The sequence below is a fragment of the Haliotis cracherodii genome, unplaced genomic scaffold (genome assembly GCF_022045235.1).
Source record: "Haliotis cracherodii isolate W230 unplaced genomic scaffold, xgHalCrac1.p SCAF_10, whole genome shotgun sequence".
In the NCBI taxonomy this organism is placed as follows: Eukaryota; Metazoa; Mollusca; class Gastropoda; order Lepetellida; family Haliotidae; genus Haliotis; species Haliotis cracherodii.
In genome coordinates, this window is record NW_027266265.1 from 21,782,291 (window position 1) to 21,801,993 (window position 19,703).

At 39.7% G+C, this 19,703-nt stretch overlaps 1 protein-coding gene across 2 annotated transcripts in view; it reads left to right on the forward strand.

Annotated features, from left to right (window-relative positions):
* Positions 1-19,703, forward strand: part of LOC139454192 (septin-7-like) — a 133,805-nt gene that overhangs the window by 24,730 nt on the left and 89,372 nt on the right. For both annotated transcript variants that reach the window (XM_071235760.1, XM_071235759.1), the window contains exons 3-4: positions 2,647-2,753; positions 8,371-8,471. In XM_071235760.1, coding sequence (XP_071091861.1) covers positions 2,647-2,753; positions 8,371-8,471 — 208 coding nt within the window. The remainder of the gene's footprint in view (positions 1-2,646; positions 2,754-8,370; positions 8,472-19,703) is intronic.

Genomic DNA, 19,703 nt, shown 5'->3' on the forward strand with positions numbered 1-19,703 from the left:
TATCAGTTAATCTTGTTCTGTCCACTAGTGTTTACAGCTGAGGTGGGTGACCCCCAGGGACAGCCTCTCTCCCTTTTTTAAAGTTTATGAATGGCAGCTGTGGGAGCTCCAAATTACGCAATATTCTGGGTTACGGCTTTGTGAAGAGGAATCATCCCTGCATAAACCATTCACAGATATATTTGCATTGGAATCCAGAAAGGTATAAAAGGCAATTCTGACTGCACTTTTTAAGTTTGATATTTAGCAGATCTCTCCGAATCAGAAAAGTTACTGTGTTTTACTTGAAAAGGTGTGTTATTTTGTTCACCAACTGAAAGTGGGAAGTCACCAACATTTCAAATTGCATCATTTTTATGCAAAGAAAAGGAAAAGCAGTTTAAAGCATAGTCTTGGTGCCACACTAGGGAGAGGAGGGATACCAAGGGAAGAGGGAGATTGAAGGGAGTGGTCAGAAATATGCCATTTGAGTGGCAGTGGCATGTAAACAGAAATGAATGTTGACATTGACAAAATTACGGTAATTGCAACAAATTAGAGTATTTTGCAAATTTGGTTAGTCCCTGAAATTAAGGATTGTTCTATACTCCATTTGGATTTTTACCTCCTGCCATGAAGTGGAAGGGGGACATTGGAATGGGTGCTGTCCGTCCATCTTTCTGTCAGTCCGTCACATTTCGTTTCCGGAGCACAACTAAAAAAACATGACATATATTTATACAAAATTTGGCACATAGATAGGTCTCTATGGCATCTCAGAAATCATTTACACATTCTATAAAAAGATCCATGCAGAGTTGTCTGAGAACCTTTACCATAATTACTAGGACTGTTACGATTCACTCACATATTCTGTGAATGGAACCATATCCATTCGTGAATTAAATTCTTTATTTGTGGCCGCTTGAATCGAATATTTATGAATATGCAAGCATGTGCATTTACATACCCTGTACCTAAAAATATCCATAAGAACATATTAAATTCTTAGATTTCTTCAGAGACAACACTCTTAAAATATTTAATTTGAACAGATACTAGTACCTTGATTAGTGCAGTATATAAATGTAGAATATATTAATAATTAACAAACCATGTCAAATAATTTATGTTGTTTATGTTTCACTGAATATTACAAAAATACATCAACTGCTGACTTGTTATTGTATTCGTGAATTAATATTCGTATTCGTGATACGAATCGTATTAGCCTCATTGTGTATTTGTTGCAGCCCTAATAAATACCTAATTAAGATGAATACCACTTGACTTGAAATTTAAAGCCCAGTCTGGTCTAGTGTATACAATGCTCAGTGGGGTCAGATCAAGGAAAGGCCTAAAACTTATAGGTTTTGATGAACACTTAATTGTAGTAAACAAAAAAAGCACTGGATGATATTACTAGAATGTGGAATGAAAGGATGGTCACCTGGACACACATTGTAGAGAACAGTCATGGTGATGGACTCAATGTCGCTCTCGCTTGAATGTTTGAACACTTGAATGTTTGATCACTCAGTGCTTATTTTGAAGATGTGAAGAATGATAAGTTTGTCTGTGGGGTTCATGTTTTGTGTTTTTTACAGAAACTCGCAACAATGATTACAGTTAAAACCTCCAAGGATATCAAGTCTATACAGGAGGCACTACACATGGTATTTGCTGTGTTTGTGTTTCAAGAACACTGTCCAGCTATGTGATATAATGTCATCTCACAGTACTGAATACATTTCTTTTCTTGTGGGCAAGTTCTGCATTGCTTATGTGTGTGTTCCTCTAAAGGTGCCATGGATACAGTTTTCACATTCACTTACTGTTCATGCAGAAACTTCAGGATCTCTCCAAGCAGTATGAATGTGAACATGTCCTAGTTACTGGGAATTTCGTGATCGGAGTGAAAAACTGAAATTTGAAGATTTCTTTAATGTGCAGAAAATGACTCAACTCATTTACTCTCCAACTCACTGTCTTGGAGCTACATTGGACTTGATTTTTACTGATCATGCCAGTGCTGTGGCTTTCCAGGATGCCAGTCTACTACTCAGATCATCAAATGACTGGTGCTGTACTTCTCAGTACACCTCTTGATAACCCCTGCTCTCAATGATTTCTAAGTAAAGTAAGAACTCCCTTCCTTCCCTGATCATTGTAGGTAATAACATAACTCATCACAAATACAGTTACATATTCTATCGTAAACTGCAGATGGCAAGAAACACCAGGGGCTAATGGCTTGCACACAACCAGACATGTCATATTGACGGGGGATATGAGTATTTCATGCTTGTTTTATTTTGTCTTTGTGGAAATACTTTTGAATAAGAGAATTATATTTCTGGGACTTTATGTCAGCATGGAGATGGAGAAACCTAATATTAAATTCTAAGTGGGTCATTGAATTGATGACTGAATGCAGGCAGGCAGGCTCGCACCTTTCTAGCAGGCTGCCACAGATGTGTCACCAGATGTATTTGTAATTCATCCTAGAGAGGTTTCTGTCCAAGTGTCCACATCTCTTAACGATGAAGGTGGAAGATTTGGTTCACTCGTATAGTGAATAATGAATGTAAAATGACTTTCCTTTGTATATTTAATCAAATAACCATGATGCAATTTACTTTTATTAACATCTGTTGTATGTTGCAGGTGAATCTGGTTTGGGAAAATCAACACTTATCAATTCTCTCTTCCTCACTGACTTGTACAGTGGGGACTACCCTGGTCCTTCACATCGCATCAAGAAGACTGTCAGTGTAAGTACAGAGTTTTACAGAGATTTGTTTACAAAATTTAACAGGCATGATCTCTTGGGCTTAACCCTTATTGCACCTCTATTTCTGTGTTTTTGTCTGGAGATAAGCTTGTGATATTACCTTTAAAGGCAAGTGTCATAGAGGCAACAAGGAAAAATGGTTGCATCATTTCTTCTGGCAGCATGTATGTGTTATCTGGAATAACATATAAAATGTTTATTTTACTTTCTATCCCATGTCTATGTCAAAGCAAAAATTGGCACAAATATCCAACAGATATTGAAGTGGTGCCCTTTGCTATTTACAGATTTTTGAAATGTTTATTTTTATTTTTGAACTTTGTCTCGAAAGGGGATGGTGTATTTCATTTCCGGAGAGCAACTTGGAAACCATGAAAGACTTTTCATCCAAACCTGGTTCATGTATTAACCATGGGCTGAAGTAGTGCCTTTTGCTATTTAGGAATTTTTCAAAATTTGATGTTTCCCTGTTTTCATGGACACAAGTTAGCTTAGCTGAAACAGAGGCAGTTGTCTTTTCTGAAGCAGAACTAAACAACTATTCATCATTTTTCATCCAAACTTGATACATGTATTAATTAGGGGTTGAAGTGGTGCCTTTTGCTATTTAGGAATTTCTAAAAACTAAAAAAAAATCCTGTTTCCATGGCATCAAATTTGACTTTGACTCTGTTCATACTGTTGTTGTGTACCTGACATAGAAGTATAGTTTTGATCGGACCATATCTCTAAAACTAACAGGTATTCTTTCATGGCACTTTGCACACACAAAGACTAGGTTGTCAATTGGTGCCTTTTGCCATTAAGGCATTTTTAGAAGAAAAATAAAATTCCTTTTCCATGGCATCAAATTTGACTTTGACTCTGTTCATACTGTTGTTGTGTACCTGAAATAGAAGTATAGTTTTGATTGGACCATATCTCTAAAACTAACAGGTATTCTTTCATGGCACTTTGCACACACAAAGACCAGGTTGTCAATTGGTGCCTTTTGCCATTAAGGCATTTTTTGAAGAAAAATAAAATTCCTTTTCCATGGCAGCAAGTTTGATTTTGACTCTGTTCATACTGTTGTGTACCTGACATAGAAGTATAGTTTTGATCACTCAATAACTACTCCTGTATACGGACAAACAGATTGGATAGAAATTCTCTCATCAAGTTGGACTTAAAGTAACAGTCAGATGATTTGTTCTTTCCAGTTTGTAGGGACTGGGGGATTTGACATCTACTGATGACCCTTGTTTTTTTGTTTCAACTTAGACTAAAAAAACTCTAGGCTATAACTCTCAAACTAATGAATATTTTTTGCATGAAACTATACATGTGCAATAACCATATGCTCTACTATAGCCTTTTCATATTTTTCAATTTTTAATTTTGGGTATTTGTTGTGTTTCCATGGAAACAATTTTGACTAAGTCTCAAGCAAGTAGCATTTGTTTCATGCTAAAATTCGACAGTTATTTAACTTATAATGAATGTTTCTGCATGAAACCATTATCTTTCCAGGCTATAATTTGCTATTATTGTTTTTCAGATTTGCAAACACTTTTATAGTAATAACTTGGAACTATTGTATCAACAAAATGGAATGCAAAGATATATGTTTTTGAGTAAAAACACATTCTAGTTAGATCTAGATCAGTCTAGCGGTGAACTAGTGCCTTTTAATATGACTTGAAATTTTGAAAATACTTGACAGCAGTATTTACAGCTAGGATGCATGTGGACATGCTACGGTTCTTGTTGTCAAAGGTTAAGTGTACCCTAGCTGGTAATTCAATTTCCACCTTATACTTAGATACCACATTCAACGTTACATTGTAATAACAATGTGCATTAACTTACGGCATTTTGGACCTCGATCGTGTCCTCCCATGGCTGCTCCTTGTGCTTTGTACCCTTACCTCACCCCTCTCATCCTCAGTCCATTTTGGCCTCCTCTTGCCCCCATCAACACTCAGGAGAGTTATTTTTGAAATCCCATTTTGATATCTGAGTAAAAACTTATGTTTGTTTTGAGAAATCGGCGCCTGATGACCTGACACAACCTGCTACATCATGCTGTTTCTCATTGCCACAGTGTGGGGATGTGTTTGAGTTTGTAGAGAATTATTTTATTTTTTTTAATTATTATTATTCCTCCGATGAACACAACATCTTATAGTGCAGATTACGAGGGAGAAACACCAGGATGGCAAGAAGTGGAAGCGCACTTTCTCAACTAGTGATCCACATACTTTATATTGTGACTGTACCGGCCAATGCAAATCATTACATCGATGTTCACTGTGCTCTCAATTATCCAAGTAAAATTTTAATTATGTCCGCAAGTGTCAGAACCGTAAACCAACGATCAAATTCTGTCTCTAAAGATACAGAACATGGGCCTTCCACTATGAAGAAACCAAAAGACTCCCCCATTACAGCAGTCCGTTCTAAGATTTCAGTCGTCAATCAGCTCAAGGCATCTACCGTCACGCCGCTATGGTTGGAGGACGATACCGTGTCAGTTTTCTGAAAGATGACATTCCTTCCAAATCTACGACCACACCTGGTTCCTGTACGCTAACAACGCCTAAGTGATTTCTTCACCGGCTACCATGGATCATCACAATATTCCAAAAGATAAATATCCTATGACATCATAGACAAGCCACCCAGTATGTCCTGACCCTCAGCCGAGAGGAGTTTTTCATCCCAAGCACCCTCCCTATTCAGATCGACATTGACAGCCGTATCGACATCGACCTGAGGATCCTGATCAATCGAACCTCAGATCATCATCGACATGAAGCCAGGTCTTGATCGACAGATTCGGATCTTCAGCTCCAGATTCAGATCTACTGCGACATATGGATCGACATCAGACAGAGGATCTACATTGACACCGGTATTGCCATCCGTGCTTGGATCGACATCATTACCCCTCGCCTACGGATCGATATTGACATACTGACTTCTACGCATATGCTTCTACTGGATGTTACTTAGATCAACATGTGGGTCTATATTGATTTCCCCCTCTTCCGAATTGACAGCCGCTTATGGATCACTATCGCTGTACACCTCCGAGGGATCGACATTGATACCAATTTCCTATGTATCGACATCAAGATAGACATCGAAACCTGTTTCCTGAGTTTCGACAACCATACCTGTTGCCTACGGATCAACATCAGGATCGACATCTTATGATCTACTTTCCGATCAACATGAAAGTGTAGTACCTAATCAACATTGGTATCGATATTATAGTATGCATCTCTAAGAGGAAGTATTTCACAACTATATTCACATACCGTATTCGACATAATAAGCGCCCACGGCTATAATTGCAAATATATTGGCTAGTGAACCATCCCAATTAGCACCCTTCTGATTGATCAATGTACACAAGACTTATTTATTTGTGTATAATATGCACTCATGTGTTCTATGCACTCTTAATTACAGGCTATTAAATTCTGGAAAAATATATCTGTCGTGTATAATGCGCACCGACTTTTCTTTTGTATCATTTCAGGCTGTCAGCATAAACCACGAAATTTACGATCTTTCAGCTCTTTCACCAAAATTATATTCTAATAAGAGCCCCCTATTTCTAAATTTGAGAGCGCCATGGGTGTTTAATACGTCAAATACGGTATGTCAAGAGCACGACACACACCTGTGATCAAAGTCATTATCTAAAGATTCAGAGCTTGGACCATCAGCCACAAAGAAACCTAACAAGTTAATTCAACGGCAGTACGATGGACTATTTTCATTTTCCCCTGCCAAAATTTAAATCGAACCCAGTCACCTCTTACGCCAAGTTTGGATTACTCAAGATCTATTCTCTACCGGGATCTCAAGGTCCGGTCCATGTTTAATGACAACACCCAAGTTAATACCTCCCCGCAAGCCACAGATCGACTTACAGCACTTACCGAAGAGAGGCCACCATTACCTTGAGCAGGGAGGTGACTTCTATTCCCCGTATCCAATATGGATGAACCGCCTTGCCGAAGACCCGGGTTCGATTCCCGACATGAGTACAATGTGTGAAGCCCATTTCTGGTGTCCCCAGCCGTGATATAAGCGGCGTAAAACCACACTCACTCACTCACTCACTCAATAGGGATGAACAATGTAAAAATCTAAATACTGACCCTCACAGGATTGAGTTTCTCTCCAGGACTCTCACCAGCGATTAAGAAGTTAGTAGATGTCACTTTCTCCAGAAGGATGACGGGAGTCTGGAATGCAAGCGCACTTCCTCTCCAGATCGACATCAACAGCCAGATAGGCATTGTGATGAGGAGCATTATTGATCTGAAGATTCAAATTGACATCGACAGGAAGATCAACTTTGACAAGCAGATTGATATCAAACTGATGATCCCAAAGGTCGATATCAAGTAGGGGATCAACATTGATGCGCCACTCCTTAGGTTCGCCATTAACATCAGCATTGATACGCTTTCCAGCGGATCAACATCAGCATGAGTTGTCATCATCACCCTTGTTCATTACTCCTATCGGTTCAGAGACGTTTTAACTGTTTACATCATCCCGGCTTTTATCAGCGACATTCTCTTAGTCTGATATTCAAGCTTTGGTATAGATCATATCTACTGCTCTTAGTGTACATGCCTTGCTTTAGTACATCACACTTAGTCTACATGATATTTCAAAGAGAGTACTATTGTCCTCACGGGGGTATCTTTCAGTCAAACTTAAACCGACACCAATCAGACAGGAAAGATCGGCGGGAATGTTCGTTGAACCCTCACCCTCAGCGGAGATGTGACTTTTATGAACTGGATAATCACCAGCCTCAAGCAGTATTCATTTCAGAAACTGGAAAAGTGGGTCCTAATGATTTCTTCCTTTCTGAGAATTTGGGACATTCAATGAAACCAGGGGACACACAAATAGTTTTGAAATAAAAACAAAAAAGTTTTTTTGCCGTTCATCAGGAATTTTACTTCTCTGTGTCACTAAATATAGTCACATACTGTGACATTTTCACTTTTCTCTTTTCACATGTTTATTCACTTTTCCAGTCAGACAAAAAGTATTACACTTTCTTCAGTTCTTTCATTGTTTCAGCAGTCATTTTCAAGAAAGCAATTGTAAACTCAACACAATACATCAGTATGCATACAAAATAATATCAAAACCAACAAACATCAATTGGCCTCTTCATTATCTACAGACCGCCTCCATGGTCTAGTGGTAGAGCGTCCGCCCAGAGAGCAAAAGCTGTTAAAGGATGGTACTTGTTTTTTACCCTGCCTATAAACAAGGACTTGTCAGCTCAGAGTTAGTATACTTTCTTTGTTGGGTATTCATGTTAAACTGCAGCATGGTATCTCAGTGGGCTAGCATTGTAATACAAGATACAGAGCTTGGAGCATACTAGCATAAGCCAGAACTATTAAAAAGGTAATGTTATCACACTGAAAACACATTGTGGTATGTAATGATATCTGAGGTCTTCTAGAAATGGTGGTGAGAGGGCTGCGTCTGTTTTTGAAAGGCTTGCAAATAATTTTGTGTTTTGCTTGTAACTTCAAGTTATTTATATGTTATTTTACATATTGCAGGTTGACACAACAACCGTGCTTCTCAAGGAAAATGGGGTTCAGCTGAAACTGACCACAGTTGATACACCAGGGTTCGGGGATGCTGTGGACAACAGCAATTGGTGAGATTTACTTTCAAATGCTGATAGTTTTTCATTTGTTCATCTCAACAGCTGGAAGCTGGATGTTATGTTGTCATGAAAATAAGATAATTAAGCATCCCAACACTTAAGGTTTTTCTCTTAATTTCTAAGCCTCCACTGCACTTTTTTAAATTTACTGTAAAGTATTTTCTGTATTGGATGAAGTTTTATAAATATCACCCTTTGTTTGGGCCATCTAAGTGGAAAGGTTTTGAGTTACTTGCATTCAATTTCAACAATTCAAGGCCACTGGAAAGGTTCTTTTTGGTGTTCTGCTTCTTTTTGTAATGAACCATCCCCATGTGTTGGTATGACATCTTTATGCGGCTTAGTTCCCACATTTTCAACTTGAAATAATATAACATGTGCTTTGGGTCATTAAACCGGAAGTTCATATGACTTCCTTATTAAGGTTGCAAGAGGCAGAACACTTAATGTTTGAAACTGCTCTTTGTTTTTTCTAAATCATAAGTTGGTTGGTTGGTTTGTTGTTTAATGCCTCACTCAGCTATATGATTCTGTAAATAATCAAGTCTGGCCCAGACAATCCAGTGATTAATATCATGAGCATCGATCCACGCATTTGGGATCGATGACATGCACCAACCAAGTCAGAGAGCCTGACCACCCGATCCTCCCTCTTACGACAACCATAGTCGCCTTTTACAGCAAGCATGTGTTGCTGAAGACCTATTCAACCCCTGATCTTCACGGGTCCAAAATCATAAGTGAAGTCATTAGAAGTATCAAATGGAAATGCATTAAGTTTCTTTTTTAAGTTAAATAGGTTCAAGGCACAGGTATGAAATTGCGTGTAGGCATGTATTTTTCCACACCGTATGCAGAGCAATTAATTCCTTTTTTGGTTTACAGATCCGCCGACATGAAAAAGAGCAAATAAAAATATTAAAATATTAAAATAAAACTGACTTTTCTGATAAAATAATTTTTCATATCACTAACTCTAATGATTTAAAAAATAAATAAATAAGTTGAAATGAAAAGACGTTAACATGAAACACTGCTCAAATTAGTTTGTCTTGAAAAAAGGATTTATTGTAAAACACTAAAATAATTAACAGCAAAGTCTTTATCTCTGTTGTTTAGGCAGGAAAATGGCAACATTTAAGTGCCTCATGAGTGCAAATGATGGGCATAAATATACAGGTTTGGTCAGCTACCTTATTTTCTTGAGTATACTGCCCACTTTTTTTCCAGAAAATACAGGTGTGTTGAAGGGGGTGCGCATTATACACACCTACAATGAGTTCTGATGTTCTCTTCCTAAGGCAAAGACATCACTGTAAACATGTAACACTGGAAATACCATGTCAACAAATCCATGCTGAAGTATGCAATTGAATCCTGTTATTACACTATCTAGTTATGCAAAGTGTTCTTTGTATAGCTGGACTTGTGTTTCTTATCTATTTAATCAATTTTCTTCAAAATTTCATTCGATATTGATTAGATTAATTTCTGCAAAGTCTTGTGTAAACAGGTCACACCAACTAACCTTATATATTCACAGCAATCATAATCATATTACTGTTGTTGATGCTTTGAAACAAACCCTATTTGGCAGAGACTGGATACACATATCATAAATGCCATACTTTGACTCATTGTTGTAGTTGGACTATAAACTGTCTACATAATGGTTTTTTTATGATTGAAATAGCAAGATTGCTGGAAGTGTCAATAGTGTTTGGTCAAACTGTTCCATCCGTAAAATATATCCGGCAATAGTAATCAGCTGTACCAAAGTGCTAAGCTTATGGTTATTGATATTTTTAATGTACGAGGGGATATCAAAAAGTTTTGAGCCTCACACAGTATTCCTGGTCGAATGGTACAATGCGCTACACCTGATGTACATGAATGTCTTAGCTACAGATGCTATGTAGAAACATATTGCTGGCTGCAATTTTTTTGTCACAACACTTCATGGAAGAGACCTAGCCCTTGTGAATTGGCAAAATGGACAAATCTGAGTACAGAGCGGTGATAAAGTTCCTTGTCCTAGAGGGTCAATCTGCCAAACAGGTGGAAGTGTGATTGACTGCAGTTTATGGAGAGTCTGCCCCATCGTCTGCAACTATCAAACGGTGGGTGAAGGAATTTCAGCGTGGCGAAGAGAGCTTAGAAGATGATGCCTGGTCCGGACGGCCATCAACCAGTACCAGCCCTGAAAACATTGACACTGTACACAAACTAGTGATGGAAAACCGCCGTATTACTCTCCATGAGCTAGAAGAAACAACAGGCCTATCATATGGATCCATACATGAATATAATTCATGGCAAACTCCACATGTCCAAAGTGTGTGCCAGATGGGTCCCGAGAATTCTTACAGATGACATGAAGCTATCAAGGGTCACTATCAGTGGACCCAGATGATTTTCATTTTAGGATTGTAACCAGTGATGAAACCTGGGTTTATCATTATGATCCGGAGAGCAAACTGGAGTCAATGGAATGGAAACAAGCCACTTCTCCAAAGACAAAGAAGTTCAAAGCCACCAGATCCACCAAGAAGATTATGATGACCATCTTCTGGGACAGCAAAGGAGTGATTTACATCGAAAACCTGCCCCATGGCATCACAATGAATGGGGAGTATTACGCCAAGTTATTGAAGCAGGCGCACAAATCCATCAAGGTGAAACGCCGTGGAAAAATCCGTTGTGGGATTCTGCTTCACCAGGACAACGCACCAGTCCACACGAGCCGTGTTGCAATGACAGCTGTGCAAGAATGTGTCTACGAACTCCTCACTCAACCACCCTATTCTCCAGACCTAGCCCCCAGTGACTTCCACCTCTTTCTCAGGCTGAAAAAACACCTCTGGTGCCGGAGATTCGAAGATGACGATGAGCTAACTGCTGCTGTGGAGGGTTGGTTAGGGGACCAGAATGTTGACATCGGTCATCAGTGACCGGCAAACTAGGTGGAACAAGTGTGTGGAGTTGGGAGGGGACTATGTTGAAAAATAAAGTAGTAACAATCCAATTCTTTTACTTTTTCTGTGTGAGGCTCAAAACTTTTGGATATCCCCTCGTATGTTGTGAAAGGTGCAACTGAGATATTGGAATATATTATTCCTGGTAAAATAATAGTTCAGATTCAATTTCTTCTGATCATTACATCAAAATTCTTGAAGTTTTATTATTGAGTATTTCTTAACTGAATCACTGATACATCTGGGAGAAAATGTATTTGTAAAAATAGTTCTTTTTCTGTTAACCCGACAGACCCATCATTTCACTTGTGACGCAAAAGTTTTTATTGCGTATGAATATAGTTTTGTGGAAACCTGTTTTTAACATTTGGAATGCAATCAGACATTTTCATTGGCAACACTACCGGCAGGGATTGACTTAGGCTGCGATATTCTGACATACCGTATATCACCGTAAAAAAAGCTAACCCCCCCCCACGTATAAGGTGACCCCCTCCCCTGTACAAGCCTTCAAAGTCGATGCTTATAACCATAAGTGTAGCACTTTGGTACAGCTGATTGCTATTGCCAGATTTTTTTTTTCCGTATGGAACGATTTGACCAAACACCGTTGATGCTTCCGCGCTCACGATAGCGAAAACTTAATGTTGACATATAATAGTCAAACTACAACAAATATGACTTTTAGCGAGTCAATGTATGGCATTTATGATATATATATCCATTCTCTATCCAATAAAGTTTGTTTCAAGGCGTCATTAGAGGTAATATGATTGTGGTTGCTGTAAATAGTTGTGTGATCTTCCAATCACTTCACATATGATTTTGCCGAAATGAATATAAACAATGTTGAATGAAATTTTGAATAAAATTAACGAAATAGATTACAAACTAAGTCCAGATATATAATGAACTCTTTTCTTCAACCCTGTATATGAGGCAATTTTAGGTATGAAAAACTTGCCTTAAACACAGCGATATATGGTAGTTGTCATAGATATCACATCAACATTCATTTAGCATGATTGAAAATCTTGTAATCTATCTGTTCCACATTCAATAGTTTCAACTGCTTTGACTCTCTTATTTTAGTACAAAAATAAAAAAATGTTGTCTTGCTTGAATAAAATTATATACTGACCTAAAGAATCAATATTCATTCGTCAAAAGCAATCAATAAAAACAGCAAGTTGCATACTTGTAACCAGGGGTCCGGAAAATTTTAAATCCCAACCGGACATTTACATTTAGGCCACGCCCCCTTCAAATAGCGTATTTTCGTATGACTTTTCACACACATTACAAGTTGTTACGTACAGTGTTCCCTCGTTATTGAGCGCTTGGTTATAGTGCGGTTAAAGCATGGCTCCCAAAATTTACTAACATTTTTAGTAAACTCAAGTTTTCCAATGACACAATGTTTTCCCCCATCTCAGAAAACATTATCAGCTGATCGCCGTGATCACGTAACACCGGAAATACAAGTCAACAAATCCGAACTGAAGAACGCAATTTAATCCTATCATAATATAATATCTGGTCATAAAAAAAGAAATTTCACTGTTTATCTGGACGAGAGTTTACAATATATTTGATTAATATTATTCAATATTTCATTCAATAATTAAAATAAAGTTTACAATATTTTCGGCGAAATCGTATGCGAAGCTGCAGATCACACAACTCACCGTTATTTACAGCAACCACGGTCAGATTATCGCTATTGACGCCTTGAAACGAACTTTAGTTGCAAGAGAATGGCTACACATATCATAAATGCAGTACCACGACTCGCTAAAAGTCATATTTTAGGCAGTTTGACTATTATATGTCAACATAACGTTTACGCAATCGAAATGCATGTAGCGCGACAAGTCCCCACGGTGAATTGTCAAAATCGTTCAATACGTCAAAAAATATCCTGCATACCATCTGTACCAAAGTGCTACGCTTATGGTTCTTATAATTTTATGTATATATGGTGGAAGCTGCGACTAAAATAACACAATATTGGAATATATTCTTCCTGATAAAATAATAATTTCAGATACAATTTCTTCCCACCATTGCATCAAAATTCTTTAAAGTGGTATCACTAGGTACGTTTAAACTGAATCACCGGTAGATTGGGAGGAAACGCGTGCACTGCTGATTGCTATTTCCGGCTTAGTTTAAGAGAAAATACACACAGTAATCTTAATCTCTGCATATAAAACAATGCCTTTGAGGGCAGGAAATACATTTTAAATGGTAAAATCATCATGTCTAGTGATGTTTTATATCGAATTTCATACTTTTATTGACCAAGATTGTTATGCCTGTTTATTCACCTGAAGTTGTTGAAGGGATACGATAACGCTCATCAATTATTTGGACCCTGAAGGTAGCATTGTTTGTTTTTTAAAATGTCCGGACAGAAAAATTTTAATGTCCGGTAAGAAGTATTTTAAATCGGACATTTGAGATTCACGATCGGACATGTCCAGCACATATGACCGTTTCCGGACCCCAGCTCGTAACACTGCATGTGATCTCTCACTGTGCATAATATATTCCGACTTCTCTGCCATCAGCTGACAATGGTGGAGTGCGCAAAATTGTTGAAGTTTAGTTTGTCAGAGTGTGGGACACATTGCATCTTGTCCTGTGCTGCCTCACCAGAATTAGATGGGCACAATCACACCTGAAATCCTGCGCAAGGCAGGAAACACCTCACTTCTTTCCTGTGTGTCCAGATGACAACAAGGAAATGTTTTTGATCTCTTCGCTCAACCCACTCTCCCAAAATAGTTAAGGAACTTCAGGTTTTAATGTAACCAGTCACGCACATCCGGAAACGCCTGGTAAGGCAGATGATCTAGGCTTGGAAGAAGCAACCGATCTCCCCCCAATCCCATGTTTCCCCTTTAACTTGAATAAGTTCACAGAAAAGATAACCACTTCCATGTATGTAATGACAAACGTATGCAATCAATGTGTCATGAAATCTCACATCTAAAAGAATATATCGCACAACACGAGATTCAAAAGATATCTAGGGCTGAATATGACATAGCATCCTCACACAGTAGAAACTCACGCAGTCAAGCTGAATCAGCATATTATGAGGACAGAAGGAGAGTGATAAAAAGACATTGACAATCTCATACATCTCCTCCCTACCATGCACATCATAAGGTAGATCGTGAATCATGGACATCGTATTGCAGTGAGCACAGAAATATACACCAGTCCCCATCTAGCCATCATGATAGACGAGTTGACAACAAATCCCGTGCAGATCATGATAGATCTCTCAAGCGTGCTCCATCCCATACCGTTACATGTCCAGTTACACTGGCGTCAATAGTGAAGTGGATGTTACGTCACAATCGTACAGTTACAAAACACGTGATTTCCGCTCCTCGAGCCATAGATCAGATGACCGGGATTACTCTACCCTCAGCCATATTTCCGATCCCCAGTGCAGCTTGAGCAAGGGGTGTGGTTCTATCGCTAACACTAATTCTTCATGCAACTGGGACTCTACTACGGTGATAATTACAAACCAAATAATTATTCCATTAAGGATATCATTGCAGAACTTTATAATCTGATGCCAGATTTAAAACCAGATAGCAAAGATAAACAGGCTACCAAACTCTTGTTAGATGACACAACAGCAGGCCGGGTTTTTTTCACAGCTTGTTGAAACAGGAAGATGCAGGAAGATCTTCAGTCAGCACAAGTTTGGATGTCAGCACAGTTCCTGCTCATGCAAAAAAATCATATGCTGCAGGAAGTATATCATATGATTCCAGCCCTGCTATGAAGATCAATGCTATCACAACCTATCACAGCTCCACAGATATTCAATGGCAGACTGAAGTCATTGAAAGAAGCTATTGCATCATCGACTAATCAGAAGTTTCAAGAATCCACAATCTCATTGGCATCCAAGATCCAGAAACAGCATGCAGATTTCCAGCATCATCAGCAAAATCCTAAATCTCGTAATGTGAACTCTGGTTTGTATTTCTTTTCGAGCCTCTACATGGAAGGACAGATCATTCCACCCCAAGAACAAGAACTCCAAAGAAGACTATCCCACTTCACAAAGAGGAAGAGGTTTCCGAGGTGGATACTGCCGGAAGTAACTTAGCCTGCCTTATGGACATCAATCCAAGACAGCCCAAGTTCAGCACTCCCCCAACTCGGGGTCCAGTCAGGGTTCATCTTGTGCAGTACGCAGACAATTGGGAAGCGGTCACAGACGACTCATGGCTGCTCAAAGTAGTAAGAAAAGGCTAGAAACTTCATTTCTTGAAACGCCCATCCAACTGGACCCCGATTCCACCTCTCAGTACGAAAGTTAATAGCAGCAAATGTGGCCATACGCAAGTTACTAGCCAAGATGCAATAGAGGTAGGGATTTCACAAGAGTAAGCTAACAATAGTTATCATTGTGTATAAGAATACTACCTCTATTACAACAGAAATTAATCTCTCCCGCCTCCCCAAATATCTGCATCTAGCTGATGACGATTATCGGTTGAAAGAAATGAGGTGTTTCCCGCCTTGCGCATGTGCAGTTGCAGTCTTTTGCAAGGGATAGGGTTTCCCTCCCAACTATTAGATATGTTGGCAGTGAAGAGGACATTTGTTTAAAATTCATTAAAAACTTGTGGTTTGGTTCTCAGCATAAACAGGAATTAATGGCTATGATGTAATAGAGGAAGTATTCACAAGAATTATACACAATGATAACTATTGTTAGATAATTCTTATGAAATCCCTACCTCTATTACATCTCTGCCATAAATCCTGTATTTTGGCTTTGGCAACCCAGCCAACCGACCAACTGCCAGCCAGCCGTCTGTTAGGACACCATACTGCTACACCACAGACTCTATGCCAACTGTCCAGCCATAAGGCTTACCGTATGATCTCCATCAACTGGCGGTTCCCAAGCCAGCCGCACGGATCCCATGGGATTGTCTAACCAACCATTCAGTCGACCGGTCCGCTGAATCGAGATGATATTTAGCATGGTACCGCAAAGCCATGCCCCCCAGCTAAGACGCCGTAGGATTACCACACAGAAGGGAAAATATTGGCAACAGAATGGATCTTAAATCCCCAGATTTTTGCTTGGATAACCAGGTTATGGGACACATCGCACCTAAATCTATTTGTCACCTACAAAAACCATCACCTCCGGTTTATGTCAGCCCAGTTCCCGCCACAGGTACTCAACAGATCGATGCGCTATCAATGGATTGGACGGATCTATTTGCACACGCATTCCCACCATGGTCTCTCCTAAACAAGGTAATCCACAAGGTGGAGGAGACGTATTGCATGATAATCCTGATAGCACCAATCTAGACCAAGTCTACGAATGGAAGAACCTCGCCAGTTACCTTTCTTTTGAGCTCTGTTATGACAGCCCAAGTCCAACTTTTACCACGACATCCTACCCAGCCTACATCTTAACGCCTGGAAGTTAAATGCAGACATCAGGGTACTCTGAGCTTGCTTCGGAAGCTGTGGCAAGATCATGGAGACTTCCATCCTCCCTTATATATGACAGCAGATGGGATAAGTTCATCCAGTAGAGAAGATGACAAGGGAATATAACTAATACAATATCCATCCCAATGATAGCAATTTTTTTCTACTACATCTATGTCAGGAAAATAAGTTCTGATATAGGACGATAGAAGGTTACAGATCGGTTCTTCACTCTGTACTACAACATGACGGACTCATGAATCAGAAATCATCCCATTCTAAACAGACTAATGAGATCCTTTCTACTAGAAGATGTTCGCACACCTCATACCTTCGCCAAATGAAATCTATCTGTTGTACTATCGGCACTTTTAATGGAACCTAAGCTAAGGCTACCTTACTCCAAAATCCAGGAAAGCATCCTTTCTCCTAGACAAGGCGACAGCAGCAAGAGTTTCAGAGCTCCATGCCTTGGACTATTTTAGTCTCACTCATGATCAACATTGGACCTCAATCACTCTAAGATTGCTCCAAGATTTTGTAGCCAAGAATCCATCTACCACAAAGGGGCAGTTGGGTCATAGACACTCTACCATTCCTGCATTGGGACCAACAGTGGATCACCCAGACAGATTTTATGTCCCATCAGTGCTCTCAAATCCCATCTCTCGGCTACAGACCCACAAAGACGCCATCGAAGGAGACTGGTTTTTCCTGCAAGACTCATACTAACAAGGACATCACCAAGGCTACGGTAGCAGCCTGGCTTAAATCTCCATTGCAACAAATCATACACTAGCTCAGAATTCCAAGCCACGCCTCGGATCCTGGTCAGCTCATGAAATCAGAGCCCTAGCCACGAGTCTCGCTTCATGGACATCAGTCTCAATGGAACAAGTTGTTTCTAGCTGTCATTGGGCTTAACTAAACACCTTCACAAGTTTTTACTTGTGTGACATCCAACCGAACCTGGAGTACATCTATTCCCTTGGTCCCATTGTCGCGGCGCACACTACGAGGGGTGTTCATTAAAGATTTCCCCTAAACCACTTAGGGTTATCATATTTGGTTGAAATTTCACATGTGTAATGATACATGTATCTATGGGTTATGTCTGAATTTGCAGCATCGAACTATTAATCTTACCACTTTTACAGGTGTTATGATCGAGTAGGGTGTGACAATGGAGCCAGTAGAATACCGAGCAGTGATTAGGTTTTTATATTTGAAAGCAAAGCGATGAAATGAAAGCAACTTATGGGGAAGATGCCCCATCATATGACGTTGTTAAACACTGGCATGGCCAGTTTAAGTGTGGTGTCTGCATGATAGATTCCCAGGTTGCTCACACCTTTCCAAAAGCAGGAACGAGTCAATTGCTCAAAGGATCTTTTGGACATGTGCCCAAAAAAACAGGCAAACTTTTTTGACAAACTTATCACACAGGATGAAACATGGGTCCATCACTATGATCCTGAGACTAAAGTTCAGTCGATGCAATGGAAGCATGTGGAGCTCACGGTGTTTTGGGACCAGCACGGAGTAGTGATGATGGATTTCTTGGCAAAGCGTACCACAATTACAGGAGCTTATTATGCTTCACTGCTGCGGAAATTGCGGGACGCTATCAAGCTTAAGAGGCGTGGCATGCTGACCAAGGGTGTCCATCTCCTGCAAGACAATGCTCCAGTACACAACTCTCATGTTGCCCAGACAGATGCGCGGTCCTGTTGCTATGAAATTCTTCCACATCCTCCTTACTCTCCTGACCTTGCACCATCTGACGTCCACCTCTTTCCAACCATGAAGTCATTTTTGAAGGGAAAACGTTTCACAGATGATGAAACACTGATTTCTGAAATCAAGTCCTGGTTTGAGACGCAAAATGAGGGCTTTTACAAGCGAGGTCTCCATAGTTGCATGAAAGGGGGGGGGGGGGGGGGGGGGGGGGGAGAGGGAGGAGTACACTCTTGATTATCCTGTCTATTAGGTGTAGGATGGATTATGAGCACCTTGAGTATCAACTGCCTCCTATGGGCCGGAAGTGACGAAACACCGGAAATAGCAGTACAAGGTCCATCTATCCATCCATGGTCCATGACATCTTTGGTAGAAATTGACCTTGAGAGACGTCATTACATAATAAAATAGAAGTGACATCAGCACTGGAATTAGTGTCACAAATCCAAATTTAACAAGAAAGGATGTCATTAAGCAGAAATATACTGAACCGCAAAAGAAACGTCATGCCAAGTAACATTAAATGAAAATTTGTCATTTAAATATATGGGTAATTTTTGTCAAAGTTTCTAAAATTTGATAATACCTTGTCCGAAAAATTAAAATTGATGATAAAAAAAACAAAGCAGATGACAATAAAGCCGATCGTCCAAATGCATCACGGCAACGGCCATGGTAACTCGATACACGTACGGTCCGTGCAAATTGAAATGCACATGCATTCCCCCATTTCTCGCCCTATAAAAATCCACCCAGATCAGATAACATTCATTGTTGTTGATTTGCTACCACATGCCAAGATTGACAAGAAATCGGCGACCCAAAGCCCCCGGACGATTGCAAGCTGGACAAACTGCCCGGCTGGTAGCCAATGCATTTGAAGTCCACGTAAGGACCTTTTACAGGCTCCAGCAACGGTACCAGACCACCAACATTACAGATAACTGACCATGTAGTGGGAGACCAAGGGTCACCACCCAACGTCAGGTGCGTCAGATTGTGTGACTGCATCTTC